At 37.6% G+C, this 21,336-nt stretch overlaps 1 protein-coding gene across 1 annotated transcript in view; it reads right to left on the minus strand.

Annotated features, from left to right (window-relative positions):
• NRDE2 (NRDE-2, necessary for RNA interference, domain containing) overlaps positions 1-21,336 on the minus strand; it is a 28,296-nt gene that overhangs the window by 1,268 nt on the left and 5,692 nt on the right. Inside the window, exons 3-13 of the mRNA XM_059850138.1 lie at positions 20,816-21,034; positions 18,649-18,798; positions 15,893-16,355; positions 15,299-15,701; positions 11,591-11,724; positions 9,475-9,595; positions 7,238-7,413; positions 6,157-6,543; positions 4,866-5,794; positions 2,495-2,633; positions 92-163 (exon numbers count right to left, since the gene is read on the minus strand). Of these exons, the coding sequence (XP_059706121.1) occupies positions 92-163; positions 2,495-2,633; positions 4,866-5,794; positions 6,157-6,543; positions 7,238-7,413; positions 9,475-9,595; positions 11,591-11,724; positions 15,299-15,701; positions 15,893-16,355; positions 18,649-18,798; positions 20,816-21,034 (3,193 nt within the window). The remainder of the gene's footprint in view (positions 1-91; positions 164-2,494; positions 2,634-4,865; positions 5,795-6,156; positions 6,544-7,237; positions 7,414-9,474; positions 9,596-11,590; positions 11,725-15,298; positions 15,702-15,892; positions 16,356-18,648; positions 18,799-20,815; positions 21,035-21,336) is intronic.

A 21,336-nucleotide genomic window follows, 5' to 3' on the forward strand; every position in this document is an offset into this window, starting at 1 on the left:
TTACAACAACTACTAAAGCTAAGTATTTTTTCAAATACAGAACTTCAAAGATTAAAGTATGATGACAAGTTTACCTGATTTCTGTGCTTACCTTTGCCCAAGGACAGTTTTGAAGAGCTTTATAAAACAATCCTTTACTTTTTTCTTTTTTTCCTAGTGAAGCCTGTGTGATAAAAAACCATTCATACTTCAGTGCAGTTATAACTGAAATAGTGAAACAATTACCTCTGAGACAAAGAAATGATTGCTGAAAAGCTCAGTGTTCTTCTGTTGAGAAATCATTTTTTATTATACATTGTTGTAGCTATGTATTTTGTCAGGTTACACTCTTCAGATGTCCTATAGGAGTTTCAAGGCTTTACATGTAAGAAAAGGAAGAGAACAAGGACTCCAGCTATTCAAAGGAACCTGGACAGACCAAGAGCAGAATATGGTGCTTTGGCCACTCCTCTTGAGTTCGTATCAGATGCAAATGGTACAGACTCTCATCATCCAGATCATTATTGAAGATGGTAAAGGGCACTGGTGCCAGTATCAATCCCTGGGGTGCAGCACCAGTGGCTGGCCTGCAGCAGGAGTTCATGCTGCTGACTACAAGCCTTTGAGCCTGGCAGTTCAGCCAGATTCCAGCTCACATCCCTGTCCACTTACATAACCCATGTTTCATCAGCAAAGACAAAACAGATCTATAGAACTTGGGTAATACTGAACAATCACAACTTCTTCTATGACTATGTCTGAAAATGTAAATGTTTCTGATTGATTTTGCTTCTCTAAATAATGTTATTCCAAGCTATTACTGTATTTGCGTCCATCTTATTAGCATCTAGTAAATTCTCCTTGTTGTTCTTGTGGAAAAGGTATCTTCCATGAATGAAGCACTAGTGATAAAATACATAATGGCTGATCTTTAGCATTGGTGTATACTGGGGTGTCATTATTAGTTTGTAAAGAATAACAGTTGTACATTCCTACATACAAAGTTGTATAAAATATTTAAAGCATTTATTTGTTTAGAAATAGTCACAATTAACAGTCCCACACAAGAGATCTTCTCAAACTCAGAACAAGATTTCTTCTTCTGCCTCCTCTCTATTTCAGTCTTCTGACTGCTGATCCCCCTCTGACAACTTATTACACCAGGGGACATGAACAGAAGAGTAACACTGGGGAATGAAAGTTATTACTTGAGTGTTTTCATCTTCCATATTGTACTTCGGAGAAGCAAGAAAACCAAGATGGCAAAGCTGACTATATGATTTTATTTATGTACTTCCATGGGGATCTATGGAAGAAACAAACATTATTGCTTTTCAGCATTAAACTGCAATACCAGTTTATGTAACTTTTATATGCAGCTTTTAAGAATCAAAAGACTGTCAAAATTGAAGGCAAGTTACAGAAGCTATAGCTATGTTTTGCCTACCATGCATTTATTTTGCATATGAACTGCACCTCAAGTGTTGAGGGAGCTGGCAGATGTCATTGAGAGGTCACTCTTGGCAATCTTTGATCACATCAATTGGGAAAAGGACCCAGAGACTGAAGAAAGTAAAACATCACTCCTGCTTTCAAGAAGGGGAAGAAGATGTACTCAATGAACTAACTGGTCAGCCTCACCTAGTACCTTCGGAAAGTGACAGAACAGCTAACCCTGGAAACCATTTCCAGGCACCTGAGTGAGAAGAAAATCAGCAACAGACAGTGTGAATTCACTGAAAGTCATGACTGACCAACCCAATAAACTGCCGTGATGAAATAACTGGCCTGGTGGATAAGGGGAGAGCAGTGGACATTGTCTATCTGGACTTCAGTAAGGCCTTTGATACTGTCTCCTGTAAGAGCCTCCTAAATAAGCAGTGGACAAAAGAACTGGATGCACAGACAGTGAGAAAACTCTCTCAAAGAGGGCCCAGAGGGTGGCAATCTGTGGAACAAGTCTCGTTACAGGTCAGTGACTAGCAGTGCCCCTGGGTACTACTGGGACCAATCTCATTTAACACCTTTGTTAATGATCTGGGTAATAGAGCAGAGTACATCCTCAGCAAGCCTTCAGACCACACAAAACTGAGAGGAGTGGCTGATCCATCCACCAGAGTGTCATGTTGCCATCCAGAGGGATGACAGAAACCTTAAAGTTCAACAGGAGGTGCAAATTCCTGCACCCAATTTATGCTGGGGTCTACTCCACTGGAAAGCAGCTTGACATCTATTGGTATCTTAGGACACACTTTTTTTCTGTGTAGGATGACAGACAGAATGTCTGCACCTGTATTAAGACTATAACATCAGAAGCTATTACTCCTAATCCACATGAATTACCTTTTTCTTAATGTTTCCAACAATAAGGAGCAGTACAAATCAAATATATCACCTTGCAAATCACAGAGGCATGGCAGCATTTAGTATTCCTTTTTCTAAGCAGTATTCCAGCTGTGTTTATGAGAATTCCAAATATGGCAAAACAAAACAAAACAGATATTTTTCTTCTTACCATGAAGTTCAAATACATTCTCCATAGCAGTGGACAATGGGTACCATTTTCACTCTGAACTGCATGTTCAAACAGAGCTACAATCCGATTTGTTAATCCAGTTTCAGGAATAGTGCAATGTATTTCACCAACATCTGCCCTGAAACACAGAGAAGAAACAACAGTCCTTTAAACCCAAGCCAAGGGACCACATCTGGGTAAGAAGGGGTAAAGAACAATGCACTGTCTCTCTTCACAGCACCATATATAGCCAGGTTTTTTGTAATGTGTGCTATAAACTCAATGTTATAAACCAGATTTTTAGCACTTGCTAACGCAATCAACACATTTCTAAATAGGAAAATTAGGAAAAAAATATAAATTAAGTATTTTTGTGAAAATTCATGTAGTATGTTCAAAAATAATTTCTCTTTGAACATAATAATCCACTATCACATGATCTTAAAACATCTTAGCCTACTTCCAAGATAATTTATGATTCTAAGCTTGGAAGAGCAGCTCAAAAGAAATTCAAGTCTGGATCAGCACATCTTCTGGTGCCCAGGGAAGTTTGCTGAAATTTACCCATCACTTTTATAAGGCCATAAATTGCTCTTCGATCAAGGTCAAAATTACAACTCTGGATTTCAAACACAATTATAACAGTAATTTTCACCCAGAGATTCAAATTCCCTAAGTTCCAGGCAGAACACAAAAGCAGGTACATAGTTTTCACCAAAGCACTGATTTCCTTCAACAGCTGATACAGACTGGCTTACTTTTGATGCTTGAGCTTGACAAAACAGACTGCAGCACTGATGGCAACATCACTTGTCTGTGCATGTTCTCTTAGCCTGCCAGCTTGTTCCACTCACCAATAACACTTGGCTCCTAATCTATCTCTTTTTTTTCACATGTCTTTGAAGTAATTTTCCCTCTCATCTTAACCTTTGCCATGAGGGAAAATTATGTAACCTACTCTGCAAGAGTCAAACATTTGAAGCCTTGTACCTAACAGTGACTTAAAAACATTCCTGCTTTACCCTTTGTGCTCATTTTTTCATCTGAATTCCATGTGCTTAAGGGGAAATACAAACCAGAATACGAAATAGACATGGCACAGTCATTTTCTTATTTTGTCACAACATCACAAAACATTAGTTTTATGCATGACTGACAGGCCACTTATCTCCCTGTTGCAATAGTTCAGCTCTGCTCTTGCAACACCCAACTTGTCCCTTATAAATGTAATCTATAGGAAAGGCTTTGCTAGCAGTAATCAATCTGGAAAGGAACTCAGCTTCACAGAGAAAATAGTTCTGAAATTTTCAGTTCCAAGTAACAATAATGAAAACCTATTATTGTGTTAGTCTGAAATTACCAGTAAATCAAATCACAATCCTCCTTTACATTTGGTGGCTGTAGAATTCTTATAACAATTCAGGATGACACAAACAGTTCAGGAATGTCACTATCATGTCTGAATGCCTGTTGCCAGCCTGCAGCAATCAAAGAAATGGATGCACCATCATTTCAAAGTATACTGGTAATTGTGTAATTTCACCAAGTGTGAGTATTGTAAGCTTACAGCCCTGTAAAACTTCCAGGTAACTGCTTCCTAGACCTGTTGTCATGTGCAGACACAAACAACCAAGCAGATGCCACAGCAGATATGTAGGTAGCAGTGGATAGGTAGCTCCAAACATTGAGAAGACAATTGTTAAGAGACTAAGCTCTAAGAATGAACATGTACCTTGTTCCCCTATCTCCTACACTTTCCTCCATATCTCCTACACTTTTCTCCTTTCTCAGGAGCAAAATATCTGAGCCCAGATCCCTGTGAATTCATGGAATTTCCAGCCTCTTCTACCTAGTAACAGCCCCGTATGAAAACTAAACTCTCAAGGACTCACTATGGAAACAGATCTGCCACAACTGTATTTGTGATTCAGGAGTAAAGTAGGGCAGCCAGCTCAGGCAGAAACTGCAGCATAGCTCTGTATTATGCTCTTTATTGCTGTAGTACTAAAATGCAGCAGTTTCTAAGCTCACACTCTCTATCTTGCCCATCTAAGCAGCCTTAGTTATTTAAAAATTCCTTAAAGAAATGTGTATCATCCTGATGCTAGTAGCAAGTAATCAAACAAACACAATCTGGCTCAGGAGAAAGGACATAAGGCTATCACCCAGGGCTTTTATTCTGTTCAAGATTCTGCCACTGACTCCCTGTTCAGCCTTGAACAAAAAACCTCCAGCTACAGCTGGAGCTACAGTTCTTGCAGCTACAGCTTCTTCACCGGCAAAATGAGAACTGTGATAGCATTTTCTCTCCTCTGTTGAGTGATTAAACAGATTCAAAACAGAATAATTGCAAGGAGCTGCAAGGTGTTACCTCTGGACTTTCTCTGTGAGCTTTTTTCTCATCTGCTCTGCTTGGATTGCAAACAGCCATGGCTCTAAAGAGTTAGTAGACCTTGTGACACTATCAAAAAATCTTCGTGCTTTGCTTGCACAGTGAGACTTCCTTTGGATGTGGATGTATGACCTCCAAAGAGACTGGTTGCTAGGATACCGTTTCAGAGCCTCTGTTAGTGCCTCTCGCAGGGGATTCAAAGGATAAACACCAATTTTCATGTGGAATCTCAGTAAATTTGTATGCAGCAGTGTGACAGCTTCAAGAGCAGTGGGAAAATTTAGAATGCCAAAATTCTCTCCAGTATTTTCACATTTCTGTGAACTAGAAACTTCAAGTTTTTCTGAAGCCTGTGTATATATTAATACTGCAGCATCGATCCCAACAGTCAAATACTGAAACAGTGCAAAACAACCAACCAGGTTAACCAGCTGATCAGTATCATAGACCTGATCCTGATCAGAAACTGCTGTTTTACTTAAATAATCTTGCAGCGCATGCTCATATGTTTTACGAGCTTTCAAGATATTCACAGGTGACACTTGTCCACTATAGGGCACATATGGTCCATTTTCAGTCAATTTGGTCAATATATGAACAGCAGGAGACGTGACAGCTCCTTCCATACTTTCTAGCAGTTCCACCTCCAGCTGAGCGTACAGCAGGCTGAGGCTGCAGAGCTGAGCACTCTTCAATCCTCCTGTCCCTGCTGTGCAAAGAGCTGTGTCAAACACCTTCCTGGAATCTTCTGTGTTACCAAGCAGCCACTCTAGGTAGGCATAGAGTTTCCAGAGAGAAAGGTTGTTTCGATTGTCAGGTGCTTTAAGAAAATTCTTGGCCAACTTTTTACTCTTCCTCCCTTGTGCTTTTAGCTTCTTTTTCTTTTTTGCTTGGAGACACTGAATTACCTGCAGGGAAAAATAAACAGAGTATATTTTGAGAGAGATGGAAGCAGAAAGGAGAAAAAAGCCCCTCACAGCAATTTTTAATAATATAATTACAAAATTATATATTATCATATAATAACATTTATGCAAAACTTCAAAAAATAGTTTGCTACAGGTATGCCACTCTTTAATACGTACTGAAGAAAAGGGGTTTTTGTTTTTTCTTTTTTTTCCTCCTTGTGCCATCTTAACTGACATTTCCTGATTTGAATACTTAGTCCTGCAAGCCAACTTTCGTCAAGACTTTTTTAAATTCAACATAAACATTATTACAGAAGAAAGCCACACATCACAACATTGATTATAGGCAGACTCCTCCTTACCTTAGATATTTCATATTGTAGCCAACAAATGGCCAGGTTAGATTTTTCCTTTCCTGTAAATATCTGGGACAGAACATGGAAGACATTCTGTATGAACTCCTCTCCTTCTTTATAGTGGCCTATCTGATGTCTGCCTCGTGACATTGTATCCATATGACCAATACTGTTGAATCCAGAGAGTGGAAAATCAACAGAAGTCAGTGGTTTATCATCATAAAGCACACTGTCGAAGATGTTATTTTCATCCATGGCAATATAGAGACTGGAAGGAAAGAGTTTACTTGTACATGGAACTCCAAGGAATTGCAAAAAAGAGTACAATAGTTGATGTTGAAGCTTTGGATTAGAAAGACGGATTAAAGACGGTCCAAGATCATCAAATAACACCTAAAAAAATCCAAATGAAAACAAATTCCATTAATTTATGCAATCAAAAGCAGCAAAACTGTAATTTATTTAATTAAAGAATCTTTTCAAATCAATAGTATGTAGAATTACCATTAAATAGTATCAAAATGTCATTCAAATTAAAAATGGACAAGTTAAACAAGCGTCTGTTTTTCCAGCCAGACTGTAAATTTGCTATCAAGAGATTTCTTTGCCTGTGAACAACAAAGACCTCCACAGAAAGCTTACAAAATGAAGGTCTGGAAGACTTTATTCATAGGCCTTTTAACATATTCAAATTTGAAGACCAATGTCTGACTTGACCTATTTCCCAAAGAATAAAAAATATCCAACTATCTGACTTGAAGGCAATGAAACCTTTGTTTATTTAATGCACATCTCTTCTTAAACACATATTTCTGTGAGATTTCTCCACACAGATGACAGGAATCACTGAACAGCAAAGACAGACTATTTTGCCTGCAGACTTTCCAAAGTTTACCATGAGCTTCCCATGGTTTTCAGAAGCCTCAGCACAAAACCTCAGGCAAATTTTGAATTTCAAAGAAAAATATCTTTTTTCCAAACAAAGAAAAGTATTATTCTTCTAAAATATCCACAAACATGGCAATGAATTCAAATTAAAGTATAACTAGTCTTATCATCTCCCCTTGTTCTATTATATCACAGTGACCTGTCTTTCTGGATCTTCACAATCTTCTTCAGTTTCCTTTTTGGTTTTGTCTGGCCTCCAAGGTAACCAGTGCCTTGCCTCCCGGGAATATTCAATATCCAACCAAATATGCCACTTGGGAAGAGTTTTATCTTTTATTTCTTGATCTTCATCTACGTCTTCCTCATCCTCATCATCTAAAATCAAATCAATATACACACACACACAAGATTACTAAAGAAAAATTATCCCACCAAATCCAAAGGCCAGGCATGACATACACTTTAACTACTTTAACAATGGAAATAAATGTAGCTAATAAAAAAACCACACAAGACATGGCTGAGATTTTCCACATCACAGTTCTGGGTTTTGACACCAACTCTGTAATAGGAAAGTAGGAAGCTTCCAAACTTTTAGAAGTTGTGAATCAGTGTCAGCACTCAAACTTTTTCACAGAGGAGAAGAAAAAACACTGACAGGCTGTGGAGCACTTTTATCAACAGCAACTTGCAAGCAACAGCCAAGCGTCAGTCATCCTTTTGTGCAATTTAGATTCTTCACTTCATACCTGAGCATAAAATTTCAAGTATGCTCTGTCAATACTAGTTTGCATAAAACATTTTGAGAAAACCACTGAACATAAAAAAATGGTACTTTAATATTAAACAATGCAAAACAAGTTTAGCCATGTTGCTTTTAACAAGTGGTATTTGCAACATTTTAATTAATGTGCAGTTGAAACAACCCACATAGTTACACACACACACACACACACACACACACACACACACACACACACACACTCTGAAGAATGTAGTTAACCACATCCCACTTTTATGATAATCTTTCTGGACTATTGGATACAATTACCATATTTTTTTTCTGACAGCTATATATTAATTCTGTGCAGAAACTGATGAGCACCTATAGGCAAAGGGAAACTTGTAGAGATTTTTCTTTTTTATTGCAGAGGAAAAAAATTGCCCTCAAAATTTAATGGTTGCCTGCATTATAAAAGTCAAGCTACTTCTACATCACCTCCAAATTCTTGATCCTGACACCTGCCATTAACTAGGTGAAACACTCCCAATCCCAGTTCTTCTTAAATTTCCAGTAAAACAAACAGGTGGTTGCAAGATTTTTACTCTCTCTATATTTTTGTGACCAATAGTATCCCCTTTAGTCAGCAACTCTATAAAAAAAGACAGCATTTCTACAATCTAATCAAAGTTTGAAGAAACCTGACAGTTTTTAATGAACACACTCAATTGAAAATTGCACCTGGACTTTAGGGGTTGACACGTGGGGAAACCACTGGTATATACTGGAGCTGCCCAAGACTGGCAGTGGTCCTCTTCTCTAATACTGTGTCTTCTCAATTTGTGAACAAAATGCCTAGAGCCATCAAAAATAAAACTGCTGAGCTCAGGGGCCAAGGAAATTCCATCTTAATCCAGGGACAAGGGAGGCACATAATTATCTTTCAGTTCCTTTGTTTACTAAAAGCAGACCCAAACTTGCTTCACCAGAGTTGCTACAGCAGGAGTAGCAAAAGCAAAGACCACTCATCTTTGGTCAGACACATTCCAGCCTCCTGCTTCCCTGCAAGCTGTATCTGCATGAGAAATAGTCCTTGACATGAAAAGAAGTACTGTAGACCACAAGACAAGGTGAGGCTAAGCAGCAGGGAGTGTTTTCTGCATCTCTGCTCATCCAGAAGCACTCCAGCCAAGTGAAAACACAATTCCTTCAGTTTTTGCATCACAAAGAGAAAGAAAATGTTTTCTTCCTATTTTAGCTATACCATTGCTTGAGAAACTAAAGTCTGATTCTAGAAATAGAATCACAAATCTAGGTATCCTTGAAGCAACTGTCATCTAACAATATAATCCCACTTCACCTTAATAATATAGTGAAAGGGTCTTAAGGAAAGTAGCTTCCTCTCACTTTTGATGAGCATGATTCTCTGCCAAGTACTCACACCTCTGGCTTTTTCAACATGAAGTGGAGGATATGCCTTCCTCTCCTCTAATTCTCACTGTAGGAAGGGCAACAATGTTCCATAAACAACATCATACACAGAACATTCAACACCTGCTATTCCCTGTGAAGTATGAGATACATTATCTTGATATCAGTAAATATTTTTTAAAACTTGTACACAAAACCATGACAAGAATCAGATTATATCATTCTAATCAAAATGTTTAGAAGAACACTTAGACATACAACTACACATATTGAGACTCACATACCAGGCTTAAGAACAACCCAGCCACCCTTTTCTTGTTGGTGCATCCACGCTTTCCAGCCTCTTGCTCCTTTTTCTCCAATTCGTGGTTCTCCACTATCCCAAAAGGGTTCAAAGAATTCCACCTATTATTTTTGACAGGACCAACCAAAACAAAACATACAGAAAAATAATTTTTGTTGTTGTGCAGACATTATCCCTGTCAACTTTGGTTTCTCAGACCCTACAAGCATGTACTGGATATAATTTCTGTATCTGAAGACTTTGTTAGATACTGCTTAACACTCAGCAGGCACAATTGAGTACTTCAGTTACAGCTGTGGCACATAAGGACTGTCATCAGTGCTTCTCATGAAAATAAAGATTGTTTTAAAAGTTAACAGGCTTTAAAGAAAGCAGAACACTTTTATGCCTACAGTCCTTTATAGGTATTTAGAGGATAAAGATCCAAAGTCCCTAAGGTGTGGCTTTCAGAATCCAAAACTCCCCTCCTCCCTAAGTTCTATGGGACCATGAAGAATTTGGCTAATGGAATGATAACTCAATTACACACCTGTGGTCAAATAAAAATGTTACAGTTGCACATAAATATGACTAGACTAAAGACAAGAGGAAAAAGATCCATAAGACTTTAATCTTTCAGGTTTAAGGATGGCTAAAAAGGTCAGGGCACTTTTCAGTGAATCAGAAGTTCCTAGTGACTTTGTCACTGCCAGCATGCAATCAGTCATCTCTAGATTCATCAATTCCTCCTCTGCTTTGTGTATCTTAAGCTCTAATGACAATCTCTCACCTATTAAATGCTTCTGCTGTTTACCAACCCTTGGCTTGGACATTGAGATGCGACTGTTAATACAAATATTAACAATAAAATTTATTCCAAGAAAAACCAAGCATCAGCACATGAGAAAATTCCAGGCTTACAGCAAACTGCAAAATATAATTCTGCTCCTTGTGGATTTATTCTTTGCTGCAAGTGAGAAAGTGAACTGTGAAAACAGTACAGAAACAAGTAATTCCAGACTGAGTCATAACACTTCTGTAAGACAGCAGAATGTGTGATCAGCTGTAAATCTGGCATTTTCCTATTTTCAAGAACTGCATTTTCCAACCTAAACACGGTCCTTTTGAATCAAGGTTCCTTTTCATCCTGCTCTAAGATTTTGTAGTATTTTTTTAAATACTACAAATGCAGTTTTTCAAATGATTGGAACTGTAACTACATGTATCTGTGCAACTACTCCATGATAGCTATGATTAAACTCTAAATTTTATCCCTTTAAGAAGACACTACTATTTTTTAACCTGTAAGATTGCTCCATTTGTAGGTAACAGTATTAATTGAGAGAGCAAGAACTGGAGTCTGAGTTTCTGGGAAGACTGTGAGGTAGTGCACAAAATTTAATTTTCATCCTCTACAGTAGCCCAGCTGCCTAAATGGTGGCCTCTCTACCACTCATTAAAAAGGAAACAGTTCCTAACAGTTCAGTGGGATGATGCTACTGGCATCTAAATATTAACTTCCTTATTATTAGTGGGGTGCATGTGCAACATCCTCCTGAACAAATTAAGAGAAAAAGTGATTTAGTACTTTAACATTTACCATAATAAGCTGAACAGAATCTCATGGGTCAAATAAAAGGCACTTGAAAGCACAAAAGTGTTTCCTAATGTAGCCATCAAATAATGGAAACAGGTAACAGAGAACCTAAGAAACTTTGGCAAAAACTGTCTGAACTGAAAGATTTTATGTCCTAGCAACTCTCTCCATCACCAGTAAAAAAAACAACAGCATAATGGGGAAAAGAAGCAGGGCAAGTGCTAGCTAGACACAGACATTGGTCAGCTAGCTCAATTTTTTCCATTTTTAATTATTAAAAAAAGATATGAAATGACTGGTTATCACAGTTCTATAATATACAGTAAAAGCAGCCATTTGGCCTGTAGTTCTGGAGGACACACAAGCATTTTTTTCAATGCAAGCATCACCTTGAAGAACCTCTAAGTAAGCTGTTACCCAAAATATTTCCCTATGGCCTTAAAAATTCATCAACATTTTTCTGGTACAGCATTTTCTGTAATACATAAAGACACACACCCATTTAAATGGAAATTGCTACCTGTCCCCTTGTTGGCAGATCTTTTACACTGTCAGGTTTAAAGAAGGTGAAGTCAATCAGAGCCTGAAACAAAGACACTGCTTTTTCAGAATGGCCAGCCTGTCTCAGAAAGTGGCACTGCTGAATAAATATAGCTGTAAAGAAAAGAAGATAAAATTTTAGTATTTCCAATTTTGTTGCAAATTGTTTTATTATAACCCACAAATATAAAAATACATACACGACATGCTGTAGAACATAATTGTTTTGGAACAGTATGAAAATCCAAACGATGAAGGGTAACCAGCATAAATGCATGTCAAAATGGTCACAGTTTAATGAACTTTAGGACTGCTCACTTAAAATATGCTGAAGAGATGGCTTTTTATTCATGCCATACATGCACTGTCTTTACTGGTGGAAAGTTAGACACAATGCTCTGCACTTCAGTGTATCCAACATCTGTCAGTGTGTCATAGCCCTCTTTGAAGATGCTGGGGGTTATCACAGTGCACACAGGAGGTGATAACAAGAAAAATCCTTTTTGCCTCAGTTTTGCATGAGATATTTACATTGATAATATGTTACCAATATATAATTTTCATTCCAATTGTCATTCCCTTTTTCTGTATGTAAGACCTGAGTTAAGAGAAGTCCAGTCTTCCGGTCAATATATTACTGCTTAAAAGTAGGGAAAAGCCATGTCCCTCACTCTTCAACAAATCATTTTTCTAACCACTGCCATATCCCTACTGCACACTGAACTTCAGTGTCAGCTTAAAAACGGAAGCAAAGTCCCAGTGTTCCTCTCCATATTTTGCAACAAGAGTTGGAGAAGTAACAGGTATTATAAACACCTCCCTTATGAGGCAGCTCAAGGACATTTCAGTGATATTCAATCACTCCAAATGACACCCCAGTCTTAACACAACAGAAGCCGTTTAAATTGCTTTAAATCACAACAGACTTTCAAAAAACCCCAAGCCCATAAAGACTTAAAACAAATCACTGACAGCTTGGGAAACAGTAAAACAGTTCTTTAAATACTACTGTTCCTTCACTAAACACACTCTCTTTGAAGGGTTTTAAACAATCCAAATATTAGGTGCCTAGATACACACATGTAACAACATAGGTTAGCAGCAACTGCTCTTCATCATCATCATCTTATATTTAACACATGGGAAATTATTTACTCCTTTTATCTGAATTTAGATATGTATCAGACACATAAAAACCTGAATTCAGCTAGAATATACACACTGGGCATTTAATCAATTTTTTTCTGTAAAGCCAATGATTATTCCTGCTAATAAAGACTCTGAGATTTCTGAAGGCATTTAAACAACAAAAACAATTATTAAGTTTATAATACAGTCTTCCCAAGTATTTTAACTAACTTAGGCACTGTGTCAAACTGATACTGAAAAAAATCGTCCTTTCCTAGTCTCTCAGCTTCAGAAATGAACTTTGATTGAAATACTCTGAATGTAGAAAATGCCTCATCAGGATTTGCTGCCAAACTGGTGCCAAAAATAAATTACAGTGTAAATTTTTCTGCACTAGAAAAAAAAAAAAAGATATTTGATGAAATACAAAGATCAGCATTTTCTTTGTGGCAAAAACTGAAAACAGCATGAATACATACTTAATTCAGTCCATGATGATAAGACAGTTCTGCAGCTGAACTGACCTAGAAGATAAGGATGTTTCTCCCCAACCAGGAGGTACAACTTGAAAAACAGAACTCTGTTTACATAGCAAAAATTAAGAATACTTTATATTAATCTGCTTTATATTAACGGTTCCTAGTAAATTTAAAGTATTATAAATTCTTATCTCAACATTTATGTAAAGGCTGATCTACCATTTTAAATTCAGCTTTACCTTTTCAAAATTTTTCAATACTTTAAACAAACACCCACCTATTTCCAAGCAGACAGTACTCCATATTGAACTGAACACTAGATGGCACAGTCCCCCACTATTTAAAATTAGAGCTCTTACACTTTGTCCTTAGAAAAGGTCAAAGGTTGAAGATATAAGCCTAATGTACATCTACAGTGCTACTCACCTCATAATAAGTTTGTGAAAGATTCTGTATATATTTATCTTAATGAACAATTTGATTACCTCCCTAGTAAGTACACTGTCAATTAAAACTCAGCCCAAGAATTACATAGTTGAGTCACTAATAAAGAAATCTCAAATCAAGAAGTCTCCGAGTGAAATTTCTCTAATTCTATAATTTGAATTCTGAAGAGGAAAAATAAAATACTTGAGAGTGTTCATAAACAAACCACTGTAGGCTTAAGACAGAACAACAAGAAGTTACTTGTGGTTCTGTTCCATTCATGAATTTGAGTTCATTTTCATTTTTAGCTGTTTATGGATATTGCCAGCAAAAAAGTATTTAGAAAAACATCAATCTAAAATTTGTTAACTTGCTAAAGGAACTCTATTAAAAAAAAATTCTCATAGCAGCTGACAAACTGCTTCATGAGTTTGTATTTCATGAGTCACATACATTCAAATATGTGCAGGAAAAACAAAATGAAAGAAACACCTTCTTGTTTCCAAAACCAGATTCTGAATAAAACCTTTGTCCTGAGAATCATTCATTTTGGTAAGTGTATAGAGTGTCTGAAATATTGGAAATCAGAGACAGCAGAAGCAATCAGAAGCTATCAGGCTGTACAATATGCACTGGTCAGTAGAGCATTTTTCCTTTGCAGCACTTTTTGCAGTGCTTGATTCAAATGAATCAGCCAAAGACCGTATGAGATCTGAACACCTGAAACCAATTTGGTAACCTAGCATCTCTATCTATAAGTCCAGACTGGATATTGCATAACATCATTGCTCCAAACAGGAATTACAGGACTGGATAAAAACAAGAGGTTTCTTAGACTTTGAGGCACATGAAATAAAAAAAGGACTCCTCCATAATACTCTCTAAGATTAAAAATGAATTTTAAAGTTAAAAAAAAACAAGTCAAAAATACTCATGGTGACAGTAATCTTTTCCCCTCCTCAAAGTATTTACAGATCAATAATCACAATGACATGCCAAGGTAGAGAATTAAAATTGGATAGGTTAAGTCATTTAGCTCCAAATAAATTTAAAGACCATGCCAGAACTGAGCATGAACTCATTTCTTCCCTGAATCCACTCCAGCATCCTAACTATCTGACTATTTTCCTTCCAGGAATAATTATATAATAAATTATAAAGTGGTAGATGTATGCATAGAAGAAATACAAAAGGCATGATCACATGGTATTACAGCTTAGAATTCTCCATCTACAGACTGGGTTTCTCAACAAAATTTCACATCAGACTTGGACTGTTCCTTCTCTTTTCAGGATTAAAGTAATCAACTGTAAAATTTCCGAACAAGAGATAATTATTTTTTTCACAAGTCTCCCTTTTATAAAAGAACATCTCCTGGCTGTTGGCTGTGATTCTCCAGTCTTGACATTGTACTATAAACCACTCAGCACATTAGACTTTAATGCATGTTGTACCATAAACTGTCCTGGGGAAGAGAAGGATCTGCTATATCCATATTTGGTTGGAATATCTGCTTTAATTCTCAGCTAAGAAACCAGGATGCCAGGCATTTTGAAGAGAAGAAAAGCTTCATGCAATACATAGGAAAATCTGTTCTTAATACAGTTAGATCCTATGAAGACGAATGTGACCACAATATGTAGAAAGAACCTTACCCAGCATAGCTTCCTCAGTGCCAGGCAGCAGAGGATGGGATACCATGCTGCCATCCTGTACAGCTGCCAGTGTTGTCAAACATTTTCCATAGAGACTGTTGATCTTTGAAACAGAAAAGGTAGTGAACTGACTTTGACAGAACAGAAGGTATTTCTTCCACATCTCTGGATTATTGGGATGCAAAAAAATTAGCTTCTGCCATTCTTTGATCACAGCTGGTGGTTCCCAGAATTCTGTGCAAAGCTTCAGCCTGGCAAGTTTCAGATCAACATTACTTGGATTGCTTTCAATTGCCCTCTCTAAAATAGCCAGTTTCTTTTCCAAGATTAACTTGAGTGATTTTCTCCTTAATTCTTGCTCTCCCTTGCTGGCATAAGGGCTAGGTCCTCTCATTAATTCATCCTAAAACAAAAAGAAATATCATTACAACCTTAGGAAGAACGACCACTAGAATCACAAGAATGCTGACATTTGTGAATGACTTAATAGTTCACTCTTCACCAAGAAAAGATATACAGTTCTAAACAAATGAAATTACAATATAATGTTCATGTACTTATTACTTATAATAAGCAATGAGGTATAATATATACCTGAAAGGAAATAAATTCCATCCAAGCATTAATATCTCTTGGGTTTTCTCTAACTTTCTTGTTATATTCTTCCACTTTTGTCATTAGAATGGAGTTCATGTTTATCCCAGGCTCTTGAACTGTTTGCTGTGTATTTACAGACTCACTATCTGCACTCTTGCACCCTTTTCCTTGCAGCCACACTGTGGTTGATGGATCATAAACTCCAAGAGGATTTACTTCTGTTGTGTCAGAAGAATCATCAGTTTCCACTTGGGAAACTGGTATAAAAGCAGGTGGATCAGAGGGAGAATTTTTATTACAGACAAGAATCCCATCTGTGTTCAGCATCTTCACATTGTTCTTTGTAAAGTAGCGCTCAGGTTGACTCTGTGCTTGCTTCCTTTTTGATGCAGAACTGTCCCAACTTATGCACTGTTTCTTGGCATCTATGCCAAGACAGGACTCTCCTTTCCTTTTATACCTTGAAAGGGAAAATACAATTAAACATCTTCTAAAACACACATTAGAAAACATATCTCCTTTTTGAAATAAATACTTTCATCCAAATTAATCCAAATAATGTATGCATATATCTTCAAAAGTTTAGGAACATGGTAAATTTCTGCTTATTTAAGACTTCAGCTTACAAATTCCTTCACAGCCATCATACTTTTTACTATCACACTAAGCCTCCTCTGAATTCAACAATATATGTCATACTCAAGCAGAAGAAACCCTTTTTCTTTTCCATCATTTTAAGCCATGTAGACAAACATGGAGGAAGAACAACAGACATTATTTAGGGTTACTTAGATTACATTGTTTTAAACTGAAAATGAGACACCAGTTGTTCAGTCCAGTAATTTCCTTCTGCATCCCTAAGCCTCCGTCCATTTTATATGCCAAAAAGTGGAGAAGGGTGTGAAGAGAAAAAAAGGCCATGTTCATAAAGGCCACAATAATCCTATGGATTAAGACATGAAAAGACCATCTTCAAATATTACAAAAAATGTAATTTCAGTGGCAGACACAGTGACGTGCAACACTAAAATAATACTTTTCATCTCAGAAAATACCTGACAATCCAAAGGTGATAGAAAATTGAAACAAACTGTAACCAGGCAATTTTATTGCAAAGGCATAAAAGCTACAAAAAAATAACCCATAAATTCTCCCTCCTCCACAAATAATTATATACAGTATTATTGTATATACAATAAACAATTTTCCTGAGAAAATCAAGACAAGTACATGCATAATCCACGAGCCAACTGTAGGCTCCTTTGGATGGGCTTCTGTATTTATGCAAGGAAACATCCTGAAGGGTCATCACAGCACCAGTAACTTACTAAGGATATTGAATGTGTAATTTCATCTATACTAACTTGAAATGTAGCATTGCACAGGACAGACACATTTTAGTGCAATGTCTGGGTGAAATCTGTTTTCTAAGAAAATACCTGTAACTTTTTTCCTTTTTTCACAATGGTATCAAACTACTCAAATAAGCAAAACCTCTTGACAAATCTAGTATGAAATAATCAATACCTTCACTTTCCTTTCAGACACAGAAACAGAACCATAGAGACCAAAAAGAGCACTTGACCAAAGACAACTTATAACAACCTTGGATTTCTGACCTCAAAAACATACCTTTGAATCTGCCCCATGCTGCCACCTCCAGATGGCCCTGTAGTTTGCTACACAGAGAATGTTTTTAAAAACAATGAAAATCATGGACATTATACCCATTATTTCATGCCATCTCTGCCTTTTAAAACATTTATCCAAGAATTATAGAATGGTTTGGGTTGGAAGGGACCTTACAGATGATCTCATTCCAACCACATGGGTAGAGACACCTTCCGCTAGATCAGGCTGTTCAAAGCTCCTTCCAACCTGGCCTCAAACACTTCCAGGAATGGGGCATCCAAGTCTCTGAGCAGCCTATTCCAATGCATCACCACCCTCTCAGGAAAGAGTATAAAAAGTGCCTCTCCATCTTGCTTTTAGGCTCCCTTCAGGTACCAGATGGAGCCTTCTCTTTTCCAGGCTGAACAACTCCAATTCTCTCAGCCTTTACTCATAGGAGAGGTGTTCCATCTCTCTGTAATCAATCTGGTGGCCATTCTTCAGACTCCCTCCAAAAAGCTTGATGCCCTTCCTGTGCTGGGGACTCCAGAGCTGGATAAAGCACTTCAGGCAAGGTGTCACCAGGGCAGAGTGGAGGGGCAGAATCCCCTCCCTTGCCCTGCTGGCCACACTGCTTTGGGTGCAGCCGAGGACACATCTTGCTTCCTAGGCTGCCAGCACATACTTCTGGCTCATCATCCACTTGCTCTCATCTCTGCTCTCACTCACCAGCACCCCCAAGTCCTCCTTGGCAGGGCTGCTCTGATCTGTTCATCCCCAGCCTGTGTTGATGCCCTGATCCAGGTGCAGCACCTTGCCATTGTTCAATCTCATGAGGTCCTTGCTCAGGTCCCCCTGGATGTCATTCCATCCTTCAGGAGCATTAACTGCACTACTCAGCTTAGAGTTGTAAAACTTACTGAGCGTGCACTTGATCCTGCTGTCCATGTCATTGATGAAGAACACGTTAGATAGCAGAAGAGACCCCCTAGGGATATCACTTGCCACTGACACTGGCTCAACATCAAGTCAAATTTTGAAATAAGCTACTCAGTTATCTTTTCTCATCTTCTAAAAAGATGTAGACAGATTCAAGTGACTCTGTGATAGTGTGGATACCAATGGAGAACAACGTTCCATACCTTGCTATGTCCCCACGATACAAGGATTTGTAGGCCCAGTTTGCAGGGTCTGGTTTCTTGTCTATCCGGAAGGTGTCTGCTCTGGGGGCCTGGATATCATCAAGCCAAATAGAGCGACTGCTGGTAACACCTGATGCTTTCTTACCTACACTGCAGACAAGGAGAAGGAGGATATTCTAAGCATTTGTGCACATAATCAGCATTCACATAACCCAAGACACATTAAATTTTGTAGTTCACAGTAACTTAACTTACTCAAAGTCATTGTACATGATCCACTCTTGCAAAGCCAGTCCACACTTTGAAAAAAACAATTAGAAATACCCTAATAGTACCATCAAATCAAAACACTGAAAGTCCTTGCACTTCCAAAAACTGAATTTATGATTATGAAAGGTAATAACCAGATTTAACCAACCAATTTAATCAATAGCTTGGCATCCTATAATCCAAAAGCCACATATTACTACTTTCAAAATGTACTCTTGTCTTGGTAAGATGCTACAATCAAGAATAAAATAAGATAATCTGTAAAAGGATTGACTAGCTGTAATTATACCCATGCATTTGATAAAACAGTGTATCAAAGTGGTTTATGGATTACAGTTATACAAAGGAACTTAAGTGGAAATTGCCACCGGCCCCTGAACTCTAGATAACTGTGAATTTCCAATCTGAATTCATGGTACAATTATGTGAGTTTTAGAGTCCTGAAAAGTTTTCTAAAATTTCACAACATTTTTCACATTCAGAGCAATTTTGTGATTCAGGTTTCAAAACCAGGCTTTTGAAAATTCAATATTCTCTCAGCATCAACAATTTCTGGAAAGTAGGAAAAAAAGATACCATGAAAGAACTTCAACACTTTTATTTGGGCAAAGCACTGGCTGTCTGGCCCAACCTGGCAAACAGCTTATGAACCACACCCAGGCACCCTTCCAGCACGGATGAGTGTTGAGAGTGAGCAGAATGTGTTCAGCACCCAAATAATTTTTACTGTCCTTCCTCACGGTCAAGGAAGCCTTAGCCACCACAAGCCAATAAAAGTTCCCATAAAGGAGGAGCCACGTCGGGCTGGAGGTATCAGACAACATCTGCAGCATCTCCGCCACTCTTCCACAGGGAAACAATGTTACCTTGGCATAGACACATCCCGCCAACCTGCACTTTCAGCTCCTGATTAATCCCCCTTGAGAAAAGTAGTAAACTGGGGGAAATTCAAAGACTACCCAGATTGCATCAATTTCTTAATGTCACCAAACCCTCACTCTATCCACAGAAGTAGCTGCAGTGTGGTAAATTAGAGCCAGAGCTGCTGATACCAAAGAAAACACAGGAACCAGGGAATCAGAGAGAGGCAAAATGGCTGCTCAAACTAGCAAACATGGTGACAACCAGGAGAAGGTGACTCACTGCCAGCTGGACAGGGCCACCTTGAAATGTTAAAAACCCAGTAGCCTGAGGAAAGCATAGCTAGGTATGCTAAACCTGGATACTTGCAGCATTCACAGAACCTCTTTTGCTGCTCAAAGATCATTATAGTCACTTCATGCCTATTTTGTTGCTCCATAAAAACATGACATCTCCACTAATTACACAGTACTTTAGAGCTCCTGAAATTAACAAAGAAGACTTAACAAAAAAATTTCAATTGCCGAAATACTCATATAAAAATATTACAAGCAGAAAGTATGAAGCAAAATATATGGATATAAAAGAAGTAATAAATCATAAAACAAATTTTGACTTAAAATGAAAAAAAAAAAAATGTTAACTCTGTGAGGAGGAAGTTACATTACAAGGCAAACCCAGCCACATATTAATAATTAAGAATGTTTAATGCAATCGCTTTCCAAACCCTCACAAAAGATCCGTGAAAGCAGATGCTTACAAAAACTGAACATAAGTCTCTACATAACTTCAAAAATTTATTTCATAATCACCATACCATGCTTTGCTCTGTACAACAACACTTCACTGAATATTTTAGTCAGTTTTTTTTATGATTAAACAAGTGGTTCTATATCTGTTTCCCTTGCTTTGAATGCATGTTTAGTCAAACAAAGCTTAGAAAAAGATGATCAACCAATGGTAAGAATTACAGTTGAAGAGACAAGCACAAGAACACAATGGATTTACATCTTGCATAGTGTTAATATTTACATACTTTGCTGCAGCTTCCTTTTCACTACTTTTGCCACTTCCTTTGTCCTTAATGTGCTTAGTGTCCACCTCCGATTCGCTGCTACTGGAAGCCCCTTTGGTTTTCTTTTTTGTCTTCTTATTGTGGTTATGCTTTTTCTTTTTCTTTTTCCTTTTCTTACTTGTCTGTTTCAGACTCTCATCCGTATCACTCTCCTCTGACAACTCAGATCTTGAAGAAGTCCTGCTTGGAAAAAAGTATATACAGCTATACAGCTAAGCAGTAAAATCGTTATGGACTACCACTGTAAGAAAGCTCAGAACATTTTATTCTTTACCTTTACTCTCCCTCTATTTTTTTGAGATGGCAGCAGTACCGTATACAGCAAAAGTGAGCTAAATCTGCATTAAATCACAACTACATTTTTCAGCTGCTAGAATTACTGACAGCCAGTCTTAATGTTTTAATTGTCAAGGCATTTTGATGTGTGATCTGTATAAAAAGCCATCTGTTAACACTGCCAAATTAAAGAAGATGACCAAGAT

This window comes from Haemorhous mexicanus, chromosome 6, assembly GCF_027477595.1.
Source record: "Haemorhous mexicanus isolate bHaeMex1 chromosome 6, bHaeMex1.pri, whole genome shotgun sequence".
Classification (NCBI taxonomy): domain Eukaryota; kingdom Metazoa; phylum Chordata; class Aves; order Passeriformes; family Fringillidae; genus Haemorhous; species Haemorhous mexicanus.